This window comes from Prunus dulcis, chromosome 5 (genome assembly GCF_902201215.1).
Source record: "Prunus dulcis chromosome 5, ALMONDv2, whole genome shotgun sequence".
Lineage (NCBI taxonomy): Eukaryota > Viridiplantae > Streptophyta > Magnoliopsida > Rosales > Rosaceae > Prunus > Prunus dulcis.
Genome location: NC_047654.1, coordinates 12,221,157 through 12,235,222, shown reverse-complemented (window position 1 = coordinate 12,235,222; position 14,066 = coordinate 12,221,157). Strand labels below are relative to the sequence as shown.

The window sequence follows — 14,066 nt, the reverse complement described above, 5'->3', positions numbered from 1 at the left end:
AGGAAATAAAAACATTGAAAACGCGTTTGGTAACATAAATAATGAAAATTGTATAATTTAACAAATAAAAATAAATTCTGATATTTTTTGAAGACTGAAATTATCATTAAAAAAAATCTCAAAAAGCAGTCTTTCAGCACCCTCCCTTCCCTTCTCTTTTTGCTGCTTTCTTTCTTCCCCTTCTCTCCTTTCTCTTTTCTTCTTCTTCCCATCCCAGGCCCCATCTCTCTCTCTCTCTCTCTCTCTCTCTCTCTCTCTCTCTCTCTCCTTGGCAGTTTGCTGATTGTGTGGTGGTACTTCGATTTGGTACAGGTGGAATTGATGGTAGGGTCAATTGGGTTCGACTGGGTGGTGGTGCGATTAGCAGGTGGCTGGTCTGTTGTGGTGATTGTGGTTCGATTGGCCTGTAGTGGCTGTTGGGTGGTATTTGACGATGGTGGTTATGGCTTCTGAACTTTTTTTTTTCCCAGTGAATTATTCTCTGAAAATGAAAACATCATTTCTGCGTTTTCAGTGAATTATAACTAAAAGGTTGAAAATGATTTCAGAAATCTCATTGTTTTGTGAGAATGAAAACGGAAAACGGCCTCCGAAAACACCACCGAACGGGCCTCGGCTATATTCGGGTATTTTCTTATTTTTAAAACAATAGTATAGCCGGGCGGCTTTACTAAGTTAGGTAATTTTGTTTTTAAACATAGTTTCTGGTTTTTTTTTAAAAAGGTAGAGCCGGCTATACCTGTTTTGACACATATGAATAGTACAGCCGTGCGGCTATACTTGGGAATTTTTTTTTTTTTAAAAAAAAGTTATTTTGACACGTGGGCGCTTAAGCGCTCGTTAGCCGAACGGCTATACTCGGGATTTTAAAAAAATAATTTAAAAATATTATAGCCGCGCGGCTAGACCCGGGATTTTTTAATTTTTTTAAAATAAACAGTATAGCCAGACCGCTTTACTACAGAAATATTTTTTTATAAAAATAGTATAGCCGAGCGGCTATACTTACATTTTCTATAATTAGTATAGCCGTGCGGGCATACTAATTTTAAGAATCATTTATAAAACCGAGTATAGCCGAGCGGCTTCTCATTGTAGGTTTCTCCTTAACCTTCAGAATGTTGCGATTGTTATCAGTCATAAAAGTTAAGAACTTATTACGATAATTACATCATACGATTTCCGTGAAGGTCGACTTATTATGAATATGTTCTAATTAATCAGGGCTCTTGGCACTGATGATGTTTCCATAAAAATTACCCACTGTGGAGTTTGCTATGCTGATGTAATTTGGACCAGAAACCAACATGGAGACTCAAAGTATCCTGTTGTCCCTGGGTATGTGGACTGATTCTATAACAGATAAATTAAGTAACCCTTAATTTATTCTCCTTCTAATTAAAGTCATCTGTTCTGTTTGTGATTATTTGGAACCAGGCATGAGATTGCAGGCATTGTAAAAGAGGTGGGTTCCAATGTTCAGCGCTTCAAAGTTGGTGACCATGGGAACTCATGTCAACTCATGCAGAGATTGTGAGTACTGCAATGACAGATTTAATGGTGTTGATGCTGATGGTACAATCACAAAAGGAGGATACTCCAGTCATATATTTGTCCATGAATGGTATGAATTGAACTACCTTTTTGCCCTCTCCTCAAATTTCACATCTAAATGGCCTGTATTGCAGGTACTGCTTCAACATACCAGAAAACTATCCATTGGCTTCGGCAGCCCCTCTACACTTTGTGCTGGAATTACTGTTTATGCTTCGATGGTACGCCACAAGATGAACCAACATGGTAAATTCTAGGGGTGATTGGCCTTGGTGGCCTAGGTCACATGGCAGTGAAGTTTGGCAAGGCATTTGGCTTGAATGTAACAATTTTCAGCACTAGCATATCCAAGGAAGGGGAAGCTTTAGGTCAGCTGGGTGCTGATAACTTTGTTGTCTCATCTGACAGAAATCAGATGAAGGTAAAAATACATAAAGTTTCTGACCTCATCACATGAACAATAGAAAAAAATAGTGGAAATGATGGCTTATCCTATAGGTTCAGTATTTATCGGTTATTGTTTGCCATGTAGGCCCTGGTGGTGTCAGTAGACTTTATAATTGAGATAGCATCTGGTGATCACCCTTTTGATCCATACATGGAACTATTGAAACTGGTGGAGTTCTGGTGTTATGGTGGGATTCCCCAGTGAAGTCAAAATCAGTCCTGCCAACCTTAATATCGGTATATTGGCATGTTTCAAATGATTGAAATGACAGTTTTATATATCCAACTGTTATTGCAATTGCAAGTATATATAATGAACTCCATGCATTGACCTTTTGGCAGGTATGAAAACCATTTCTGGTAGTGTAACAGGTGGAACAAAGGATATCCAAGAAATGATAGATTTCTGTGCTTCATATGGAATTCATCCAATGATTGAAATAATTCCAATTAAATCTGCAAATGAAGCTATTGAGAGGCTACTAAAAAGTGTTGTGATATACCGGTTTGTGATTGATATTGAAAACTACCTGAAATGACACCATGAAAGAGAACAAGGATTTCTCTTGTTGATTTGTTGTATTAATAAGTTCATATGGATTGGATTGTAGGACTCAAACCACTATCAATTTGGCAATCATTTATAGTTAGGTGGTGCGCATTTACCTCTGTGAAATTTTATCTGGGATTGATCTTCTGTATAATGTGTAAAGAAACTCAACTCTTATGATCATGTCCTTTCTCTAGCGACTGGATTTGTGACTGAAATATCATTCTCCAGCACTTTAATGTCTTCAAGTACCCCTTTTCCATTCTCTCTCTGTTCAGCAACAAGATTGTCTTTCCTCTTTCCCCACAGCACACAGTAGAGGCCCACAATAATGAGAAACGTTCCGATCAAGCTGGACACCACCATTTACACAAAATCCACATTGAATTTGTGACTATTTTTCATGACAAACTAACTACCTTGATAGAATGGATAAATGAAACCATCAAATTTGGAAGTAGTAAGATGGAACAGGAAGAAGTTGTTTGTGTTCTTCAGGTTACCTGCCAAAGTGAAGTCGCTCTGCGAAAGCAATTGCCGAGAATAATGCCACTATAATGACTTGAAGTGGACTAAACATAGCTGCAAAAACTGGTCCCCTGTAACTGATGCACCATGTTTGTAGGTAGTAGGCCAATGCTGAGATTACAACTCCCTATTGCAAAAGTAAGGAGTGGATGAAGACCGGAACTAGTGACAGATTCAAATATATCTTATACCAACAAGGAGAAAAACACCCAAGACACAACAAAATAGGATGTCCCATTGATTTATTTTATACATACACACAAGACAATGTTCTCTTCTACATGTTCTGCTGTGAGGTTTTCAAATCGAATCACAGATTTGGATAAGAATTTGCATGATCAATTGTTGAAATCGACGTTGTGAACCTAATAATAAGATATGAGAAAGAGAACACTCACGCAGTAGACGATGGTTAGAAGTTGCAGGTTCCACTCCAGTCTCCATGAAATTGGATTTCTTGCGAAAAACAGGGCAAGAAAAGAAGATTGCAACGACGCGAAAAAGCATATCATCGTGGTTAGCGATAATCGAGCAGTGTAGACTTTGGAGACCACAGCCTGTGAGACCAGAGAGCCAAAGTTGGACAAAGAACTAAACTTGGACATTACATGACATAAAAGGGTGTCATCTGAATTCAATTATAAAATCACCTGGAGGATTAGCCATGCACTCCATGCAATGTGACTCGTCAGAATAAGAAGAGCCCCCTTGATCCAGTTTTCCTTAACATGCCTCATCTCAGCAACAGATATATTTATCAGTGGGCTCTTTACAAAACCTCTAAATAGGTATCCTCCTTTCCAGAAAGTGAAAACAAGAGAACCACCAATGCAGAAAAGTGTGCCAGCCACCTTAGCTTGACCTCTAGCAGTTCTAATCTTCAACTTCTCCAACCTGTGTAAGAACAAGCAAATTGCAGAACAGGAAAGAAGAACATTTATATTCCCCTTTCTAATTAAGCAAGGGAGAGGAAAGGACAGAGAATATACCCAAGTAGAACTGCCATTAGAAATGTCAAGCTGGGAATAACATTACTCAAGGCACATGCAACTGTTGGAGAAGTGTATGCTAAACCAGCATAGTACACATTCAGATGGATGGTGGTTCCAAATAATGCAAGCATAAAAATTTTTGCAGCTACAGAAAATGAAAGTGAAGGCCTTTGCTTCCTGCTTTGCAAATCCATTCAAGAATTAGTTTTCTCTGTTTTTACTGCCTGGAAATATGAAGAGATGCAAGAATGAATTGATAGCTTACCTTTCAAGTACATATGCAAATGGTCCTACCAAAACCATGGCCATAACATGCCGGTAAACGACGAAGACAATCGGATTGAGTCCTTCTGCAAGGGAGAATTTTATGAGGATGTTTGATCCACCATATATGAGCTGAACCAGTACCATTGCCAGGTAATAAGAGCATCCCTCCATTGATATGGATATGAAACTTTCTTGGACTAATTTAAAGTTGGGATCACTGCTTCAAGTTTTAATGGGTTGGGTTTTTAGTGGAATTCACAATCAGTTTACCAATTCTAAAAAGGCATGACACCTTACTTTTTCCAGGATTTAACTTACTTGATAGTGCAACTATAAAGAACCATTTTTGGGGGATTTTTGTTAGTGCAAATTATTTTTAAGTGTAAGTGAGGTGTTCTTCCAGACTCTGCAAATGAAAGATTTCTCACTTTTTTTAATCTTTAAAAATCAATAACCTGCATAATAAAATAACCCCAGAATTCCACAATTTATGTTTGGCAATAGAAACCCAAAATATAGTAAAACTTACTCATCAAAATTTCCATCCAAGATTATAAAATTTAAAAAAAAAAAAAAGAAGTAAAGATGAGAAACTCAATATCAGAAAAGCACTCTAACAAGTACAAATCCCTTAAATCTAATCACTCCTCTTCAGCTATCGTCCTCTTCTCACTCACATAAATCCCATCAAGAAACTTCCTAATATCCTTGTTCTTCACATGGCACTTCTGGTTTATGAGAGCAGCAGACCTTGACACCAATTCGATGTCGTTTCCATCCAAAACCAGCTCGTCCTTCACCTTCTCAGACCGGTAGATGTTCACGCCCTGAAGCATCTCCACCTTCCTCACCTTCTTCTCGCCCAAGAAGTTTCGGATCTCGATCGCGTTGTTGGAGTTGGGGATCGAAGCGTTGATCGGAAAGTGAGCGTAGACGAATCTCATCTTATACCTGTAGCCCTTGGTGACGCCGGTGATCAGATTCTCGACGTGGCTGATAGCCGTTCTGATGGCGGCGCTGGTTTTGCGGGTCCCGAACCAGGCTTCGATCTTCAGCTTCTTCTTCCCGGTGGCCTCGTCCGTGATGAGATCGAAGTCCAGGTTCAGGTGCTTGAAGTTTCGGGTCAGCTTTCCTCGCGGACCCTCCACCTCTATCACCTTCGCCTTCACTTTTATGGTCACCCCGTCGGGGATCTCCATGGAGTCCGAGGATAGTATCGTCTTCATCTTATTCTTCTTCTTCCTCTGGTTTCAATGTTTCAGGACTGGCGCCTCCCACAAACCCTAAAACCCTATCGGGACGGCCATGTATATATAGAAATGAATTTCACATGGACACCTAGCGTCTTCTCCATCGTGGGCTACATTTAAAACTTCAAACTTCAAAGCCCAATCACAAATGAGAAAAAAGCGTCTTCTCCCAAACACAAAAAAGGAAAAATATGAATAAAATACCCGAATATATTACTTGATAAAATTATAAGGAAAATACAGTAAAAATACGTATTGTTATTTATTTAATATTTTTAATTTATAACATTTTTATTCAATAATATGTGATATATTTGTACAATACATGAATTTAATTTATAAATACCTGCAAAACACAAGTAAACTTACATTATGCTTTTCTGGTAGTACACTTGTAACCTTTTTGTTTTTTGTTTTCATTTGAATTATTACTCTCAAATTGTGTGAAAGAGTTGGACTTCAAAAAAAAACTTACTTGAGAGACAAGTTAGAGATGGAGACAACCGTGGATGGAAATGGAAATGCCATGGCAAAACATAAAAACTAAGAATGGAGAAATTGTGTGTATAAAATAAAACATGATTAAAAGAATGCAGACAATTTCAGGGTTAAAAAACAATAAACCTTTTTTCTTTTTTCTTTTTCCACTTTTCACACCAAATTCAGTAAACCCAAATATGAATTTTGACCCAACCAATATTCTCTGCTTCACCATCAAAACACCAAGTAAAAATAAAGACCAATAATGACACTGAAAAGAATAGAAATGTACGACAAAACACGACTCTAAAACCCAAAACACAACCAACACACCAGTAATATAGTCAGAGCGCAAACATCGCTTCCAAAGCTATATACGGTACCACTTATCCCTAAGTTCTATACAATTCCAAAATTAATCTTCATCCATGACAAAACCCTTGGTCGGAAACACACAAAAGACCACATATTTAACACATCGACTCCATCTTCCGTCAGCAATCTTGAGCACCATCCACATCCCAGTCGTCTTCATCTCCCAACTTGTACTCACTGAAGTGGCTTACCTTGAACTTCCACTCTCCTTTCAAGGGGTCATAAGAGACAAACTCGGCACCTTGATCCTCCGCTTTCTTCTTCAACATCTGCTTGTATTTTTCAGTTTTTGGCCCTTCTGTAAACCGGCGCCCTGTTTTTTTGTCCATACATGTAATGTTGAGAAGTGTTACCTCAGCAGGTTTATTGAGGCCTTGCCCAACTGGAGGTTTCTTGTTGTCATCCATGTACACTATCACCTCCCGATTGTTAAACTGCACCACAGATTCCAGATCAAGGCGTCTCACATCTGTCTCACCAAAGAACTTGATGCTACCATAGTCAACTCGTCCGACCACAAAATCCTTGACGTGACAGCAGAACCCAGGTTCTGCCCTTTCCTTTGCCGCCAGTTCCTGAATTCGAGGCTCTGTATAGTAATCAGAGCGCCGGAGCTTTGGCATTAGTGCCTCAATGTCAGCGCCATGCTCATATACAATAGCAGCCTCACCGGCTCTATGCCCACTCAGTGTCATATATGAGTCCGCTTTCTGAATAGAATGATCATCATGGACTCCGTTAGGTTTCTGGTTGGCTTTGACATGATTCACACGCTCCTTGACAATGCCATCTTCATGTGGAGTTTCTGAAACAACATAAAGCAAATCTGTCAACACTACAAACACTATTCAACTGAATGCATTATGGCTCAATATGTTTTGCATCATCAGGTCAGTATTTCTTGCTTACAGCTCATGACTTTAAAATACAACCACAGCAAAACAAAAGGACAGGCATCTTATGTTACTTACTAAATACACCAAAAAATACAAGAAACTACTAGCTATACAGTAAATGGCACAAAACCTGAAGTCATAAAAACATATACTCACTACCTTTATCCTCAGAATTGGAGGCACCTAAGAGGGGATTACATGCTTCTCCCAGATTTTTTCCTCAATCAACAAGTGTTCAGTAGAGTCAACAATATGCTCATTGACACTAAATGAATTAGATAAAATTTTCAAAACTTTCAACATTTGTGCATAATGATGAAAATACAAATAAAAAATAAAAACGCCAGGACCTAAAATGCCTAAAAATGGTAACTAGCTGCATTACATACTCATTATATATGCCATTACAAAGTTGAACCCACACATGAAGAAGCTGCAGTGAAAAGGCAACAGAAATACACAGCAAAACTACTATTTAAAGTGTCACTCGTTTTAGGGAAAATTGACAAAGGAAGGCACAAAGAGCAGACAAGAAAGACATAATGTGCTACTTATCCTAGCACAGGCTGGGCTAACCCTCATTTCTACCTTCTAATACAACTCAAACGACCGCCACTCAAGTAACAGAACTTACCATTCTCATGCACCGGAGTAGAAGTATCCTTTAATGGGGATGCTTTCTCGGCACTGGCCCTTAAAGGCCACTGTTCTTTGGGACGAATGACGAGCGCTCTTGGGTTTTCCCTGGGAAGGAAAAGAGCATCTGCCTTGGGGGTATTGACTGTTTCTTCATCATCAATAAAGAAAGGGAACTGCAAAACAAAAGAGAAAAAAGGTGTAAGCACAATATTCATATGTAGCCTGAATAGGAACCCTATAACTGATTAAATTTAACTGTTCACAAGAAGCACATCCTCACCCTTTGATCATCATTCTTAGGATAATATTTTCTCACAGGCAATCTGACCCGCCTTTGAGTCAGGTGTCGAGAAGTCACTAAAGATGATGACATTCTAACAGGCGCCAGTTTGTCTACAACCTGGCAGAAAAACAAAGTGAGTGTCATATTCCATTTTCCTTCACAGGACATTTAAGAAAATATCCATTGAATTGAAATCACAACCACAGACGTGATTCTCAATAGAAACTAACACTTACATCAACTTGAATCTCAAATTAAACAAAACAACATTATAAGAAATTCATCTTACAGGCATGCTTGAAATCCCATATTGAATTGATGGTGCAGTTCCACCACGACCAATTGACATCTGAGGCATTGCAGGGAGCGTTCCAAATGGATTGGTAGCAGGTACTGGTTGTACAGCTGCAGAGCTTTGAGTAGCAGACCTGTAAAAAACAACAGAAATAGTTTTTTTTCCAGTCCAGATTTTAATTGGAAACTTCCAAATGGAAAAATAAACAGAATACAACTCCATATAGCTTAATCCATGGACATTTAAAACAAAACAAAAACCCTATGTAGCTTAATGATGCCCAAACACCTCCCAAACTAGATAGAGCTACATGAGATTGGAATAAGAACATCGTCTTAGACAAAATGCCAACATTTCATATACTCCGAAGTTGGGGATTATCCATCATTAAATAACCAATTAAATCAACAAAATAAAAATAACTCTCCCACTCCCAAGCTAATATAATAGTCACCCTTTTCTAGATGAACGGGAATGAATATACTAAGACATTCCACATCAATGAGATTTGTTTTGTCCTAAAAATTTCTGCAACTTTTAATCAATGTAAATGAAACAAGACGACACACCACTATGATTCTACAAACTTACATTCAAATACAATTAACAGTAAATATACTATGAACACATACACACAAGAGTTATTAACCACATGAGATATGAGTCACATGACATACAATTGTCCAAAGTTATTCTGCCCAAGAATTCCCACTGAACCACCCAAGCCACCTGTATTGCCTATGAAGGCAAAGACAACCGATTGATAAAGTCAGCACCATCAACAGAAGAAAACAAGCAGCTCAATGGCTATATTGCTTGAAAAAACATAAGCATGTCCAAAACATATGATACCTGGCTGAGTTTGATTAAAACTGTTGAATCCAAACCCACTGTTCTGAGGAGGCTGAGATGACTGGAAAGGCTGGGAAAAAGAAGGCTGCACGGGCAAGTTAATAGGTAAAAAATCAACTCAAATTATCAATTAAAACCTACTACAATTAATAGGAAAAGAAAAAAACTTACAGTAGGTTGACTAAAACCCATCAGGTTGCTTGTAGCACTAGCAGTAGAGGAGCTTCCCAAACCATAACCAGTAGAGGGAGTATTGAATGCATTTGATTGACCAAATGGGGCCGTGTTCTGCCCAAACGAAGTGGTACTTAGTCCAAAAGTACTACCTGTCTGTGCAACTGGAGCAGTGGAATTGAATATTCCCGTATTAAATGTGGAATTTGATGTTTGAGCTGGAGCAGAAAATGAAAATGTGGATGGCGCCGATGAAGTAAAGAGAGATGGAGATGAGGTTTGTCCAAAACCCGAGGGAGATGATGATGGGTTAAAAATATTGGTTGAGGTAGAAAGCCCAAAAGTTGATGAACTGAATGGTGTAGACGATGTTCCAAAGCCTGTAGAAGGGAAGGATGGAGTTTTTGGAGTAAACAAATTAGGTGCGGTTGCGGTATTAAAAGGACTTGTAGACACTTGAGGAAATGATGACGCAGTATTCAAAGAGTTTGGTTGTGCCGTAGACATGCCAAAGGCACTCCCACCAGCAGGAGCTGGACCACCTGGAAGTTAAAATTATAATGTTTAGAACCTAATAAATGTCATAATTTCCGACAACCGAGGCAACTTTTCTAATAACTAGCAACATACCTTTATCCCCCAATTGATAATCCTCCCAGCGTAGTTCTTCGTGACTTTTGTCTTTATATACTGACATTGCTGATATTGACTCCAATTTTGCAGCAGTAGCCCCACTACCACCATCTGGTTCAGGAGTCTCTGTATATGCAGCCACTCTACTACCACCACGTTGTTGGCCCCCAAAAGCTGACTGCCCAAAGGTATTGTTCCCCAATGGTGTTGGCTGAGCTCCTGCATCACAAATTATAAGAATACAGATACAATGACACAAAGCAAAATGAGGCATTCCTTGACTGTAATGAAAGACAATAAGATATTCCTTGACCAGCAAAAACATTAGTCCAGTTTTTCTTTCAAAATGTACCACCACTCATATACATCTAAACTTACTCACCGAATGGAGAATTCTGTGCTCCAAATGGAGATGAGGAACTACCAAATGTAGAATTTGATTGGCCAAAAGCAGGAGCTGATGTAAAGGTGAAAGATGGAGTACTGGATGAACCAAAACCAGGAGCACTTGACGCACCAAAACCTGGATTGCTTGAAGTACCAAAGGTGGATCCAGATGAACCAAAAGCTGGGGTGCTTGAAGCCCCAAATGCTCCCGTAGATCCAAACACGGAGGAATTTGACACCCCGAATGCAGATCCTGTGCTTCCAAACGTAGGACTTGTTGTGGAACCAAAGGCTGGACTGCTTGTAGCCCCAAAGGCTGGGGGGGTGCTAGTAGCCCCAAAGGCTGGGGTGTTGCTAGTAGCCCCAAAGGCTGGGGTGCTTGTAGCACCAAATGCTGGGGTGCTTGTAGCACCAAACGCTGGGGTGGTCGTAGCACCAAACGCTGGACTACTTGTACCACCAAAGGCTGTTGGGGTGGTGGTAGCACCAAATGCTGGCTGACTTGATCCACCAAATGGTGTGGTGGAACCAAATATACCACTCCCAAATGCTGGCTGTGATGGCTGAGTTGTGCTTCCAAAAGGACTTGGTTGAGTAGTATTGGACCCAAATGCTCCAAAAACAGGCTTCTGACCAAAACCAGATGAACCTGTTGAGAGAGTGGAATCAACAGTGACAAGAAGTTATCCAAATAACAAAGATTTGGGCACAGATAGATGAACTAAAATGAACAACATGTTAACCAAATAACAAAGCAATTTTGTAGATTACGCATCCATTATAATTCTATGTAGATTGTTGATGAGCTTCTAAAATGGAGGTGACCTCAGCAAGCAAAAGAAAATACAAACTGGTGCAAGACAAATATATAAAGCTGCAAGTATAGATTAAGAAGTAAAGCTCCTCTAATTGAGGTGAACAAATGTCTGCTTAAAATACAAGATGAAACCAATCCCTCACGCAAAAACCAGAGCACCTAAAGATATAATAATCATACCTCTTCCACTCTCAAAGTCTTAATTACACTCGTGATATTTCTTAATACTTGAACCCTAGTCTTCTATTATATACATTCAATCTAATCCAATACATGTGTGCATGCATCAAATAACCAGAAACCTGAACAATAATCTATTTACTTACACACAAAAATAAAGATAATCCAAATTCATCTGGTAAGGAAATAAGTCCGCGGCATGACAACAACAAAAAACAGTTGAAGTTCCAGCCCAATAAAAAAATTTCTTCCACAAGTCAGCTGTTGGACCCCATCTCATACACAAGTCCTTTACAAGTTGGCACTACACCAAAAAATGTATACTGAACAAAAAAATTTGACAACAACATAGCCATCTCACACAGAAAGCATAATCCACTTATATATAGCATTAGATTTGAAAATGCTCAATAACCTCATAAATTTCCAAGAAAACTCAGTATAAACCTGAAGAGCATTAAAAATGATAGGGGACATTGTAAACAAATTTCTAATAACCGTATTTCACAGTAATTACATTAAAATGAATCACTTGAAAGGTGGTGAAGAACAAAATGTAGAAATTTAAACTAACTCAATCAACTTACCACCAAAAGGTGATGGTGAACTATTGAAAGCCGCACTAGAAGCAGCTCCAAAAGAAGGAGTTGTATTTCCAAAAGCTGGTGAAGATGAAGCAGCACCGAAGGTCGTTGAGGAAGGAAAAGGTGAAGAAGATTGAGCTGCACCAAATACACCAGTTGAAGTGCCGCCAAATATGGAACTCCCTGTTTGGGCACCAAACGGAGTTGTGCTACCAAAAGGCTTGGGAACAAAAGGATTGTTACTTGTGTTGCTGGTTTGCCCAAAGACCGGTTGGGATGCAAACGGGCTGCTAGATGACTGCCCAAAAGCTGCTAAACAATGTTCCACACATTGAATTATTAATTTCCGTGAGGAAAAAAAAATTACCAATCACAAAGATTCTTCAGGGAGTAAAAGCAGCACTAACAGAACATCAGATAAACATAATCATAGCCCAAAACTGATAGTAAATGCATGTCATGTTCATCTTAGAATGAAACAAATAAAACGGGAATGACAAATTACAGGCCCTATATGCAACTTCAAAATTCATAGTCTTAAAATCACCACCAAGTTCATAGGACCAGAAGGAGAATTTCACGAAGAAAAGGGTAGTCCTCATACAACTATCACCAACAATTTATTAGGGGCCTGGAAGACATAAAAAACAGTTGCCCTGAAACAGAGAAAACTGCAAGGGGGAGAAAGATAAAATTAAAAAAAAAAAAGTTTTTAGCATTATAGAAGTACATGTGTGAGCAAGCACACACAAAAATGCACAGAGGAAGGAAAGAACAAATAAAATTACACTCGTCGTTGACGTTGTTCGAAAGAAAACAACAGTAAAATCTAGAAAACACATCAGCAGAAGAAACAATATGTGTGATTAAAAAAAAAAAAAACATAGAAAACAATTATTCGAATATGGAATGAAATGAAAAAAAAATGAATGCAGTTAGGATGAGGAAGCAAAATCAAACTCAAGGATCAAGTAAAAGATAGAGAAAAGAAGCTTACGGTTAGTAGAACCAAACATCTTGTCTCACGATTCTGTATTCAAAATCAGGGCTAGATTGTCGATCTCAAGCTGAAACAGAAACAGAACACAAAGTTAACACAAATTTCATCACAAACTCATATTTAACAAGGCAACGAGAATCTAACAATGCGAGAAATCGCTCGAACACACGTCGAATTAACGCGACCCATTGCAGAAATCAGAAAACCAGAGCATCAATACAATACAACAGAAATTAAACGCAATCTTAAACCTGATAGACAAACTAAGACCGAAGGCTAGGGTTTTCGAAGTACCTGAAAGTAAGCGAAGGCGATGGAGAAGAGCGAATGTGGAAGTAGGGTTTCGAAAGAGGAACTGGGCGTCGATCTGAAGACGACGATGGCTTCGAGTTGTGAGATCGAAAGTGATGAAATGGAAAGAAAACGGGAGAGAGGGAAGGGTTTGAAGTCGCAGAATGATTGATGGCTTGGCTTGCAATCTCCCAAGTCTCGTTCGTCGATGTCAGAATTGGTGAAGCCAAAAGCTATTTACACGAGTGGGGAGGCGCGTCGCGTTAGAACTAAGCACGCATAGTAGCGTAAAAAGTAAGTCCGTAATTATATAACTACCGCTTTGGTTCCGACAAAATGAAAATGAATTAGTTTTTCGTTTTTTTTTTTGGTCAGAGTAAATTAGTTTTTATTTTTCGTTGTTGCTTAAAATAAGCGAAAATTGACTAAGTCTTAAAAATTAATAATAATAATTGTCTTTTTTTTCCTTTATATTAGATATCTTGATTTTTTATTCATGTGTACTATTATTTTAAAATATAAAATAAATGAAAATGTCATATGTTTTCTTCTACTACTCCCTCTTCCTATTATCAAGAACAAAAAAAAAAAG

General features: G+C 38.6%; 3 protein-coding genes and 1 pseudogene across 5 annotated transcripts; 1 reads left to right on the top strand and 3 right to left on the bottom strand.

Moving 5' to 3' along the window:
• Positions 1–321: 321 nt before the first annotated feature.
• LOC117629052 lies at positions 322–2,540 on the top strand (annotated as a pseudogene).
• LOC117628386 (WAT1-related protein At5g64700-like) lies at positions 2,329–4,509 on the bottom strand. Its single transcript, XM_034360819.1, has 6 exons — positions 4,337–4,509; positions 4,069–4,248; positions 3,730–3,973; positions 3,478–3,636; positions 3,055–3,206; positions 2,329–2,903 (listed from the first exon to the last, which is right to left on the bottom strand). Exons 1-6 carry the CDS (start codon positions 4,507–4,509, stop codon positions 2,732–2,734), a joined length of 1,080 nt encoding a protein of 359 aa, XP_034216710.1. The 3' UTR covers positions 2,329–2,731.
• A 345-nt stretch (positions 4,510–4,854) lies between these two features.
• Positions 4,855–5,704, bottom strand: LOC117627619 (60S ribosomal protein L9-like). Its single transcript, XM_034359778.1, has one exon. The coding sequence runs from the start codon at positions 5,562–5,564 to the stop codon at positions 4,980–4,982; it is 585 nt and encodes a 194-aa protein (XP_034215669.1). The 5' UTR covers positions 5,565–5,704; the 3' UTR covers positions 4,855–4,979.
• Positions 5,705–6,214: 510 nt separating this feature from the next.
• LOC117627617 (nuclear pore complex protein NUP98A) lies at positions 6,215–13,732 on the bottom strand. Of its 3 annotated transcripts, none has more exons than XM_034359774.1 (12): positions 13,478–13,732; positions 13,181–13,250; positions 12,187–12,492; positions 10,598–11,251; positions 10,213–10,434; positions 9,580–10,124; positions 9,409–9,493; positions 9,234–9,294; positions 8,551–8,689; positions 8,259–8,378; positions 7,974–8,151; positions 6,215–7,248 (listed from the first exon to the last, which is right to left on the bottom strand). In XM_034359774.1, the coding sequence occupies exons 2-12, from the start codon at positions 13,197–13,199 to the stop codon at positions 6,563–6,565; spliced, it is 3,015 nt and encodes a 1,004-aa protein (XP_034215665.1). In that variant the 5' UTR covers positions 13,200–13,250; positions 13,478–13,732; the 3' UTR covers positions 6,215–6,562. The 3 variants fall into 3 exon arrangements, with proteins under 3 accessions (XP_034215665.1, XP_034215664.1, XP_034215666.1); XM_034359773.1 differs by having other exon boundaries at positions 12,187–12,495; positions 13,478–13,719; XM_034359775.1 differs by lacking the exon at positions 12,187–12,492 and having other exon boundaries at positions 13,478–13,717.
• Between the last annotated feature and the right edge of the window lie 334 nt (positions 13,733–14,066).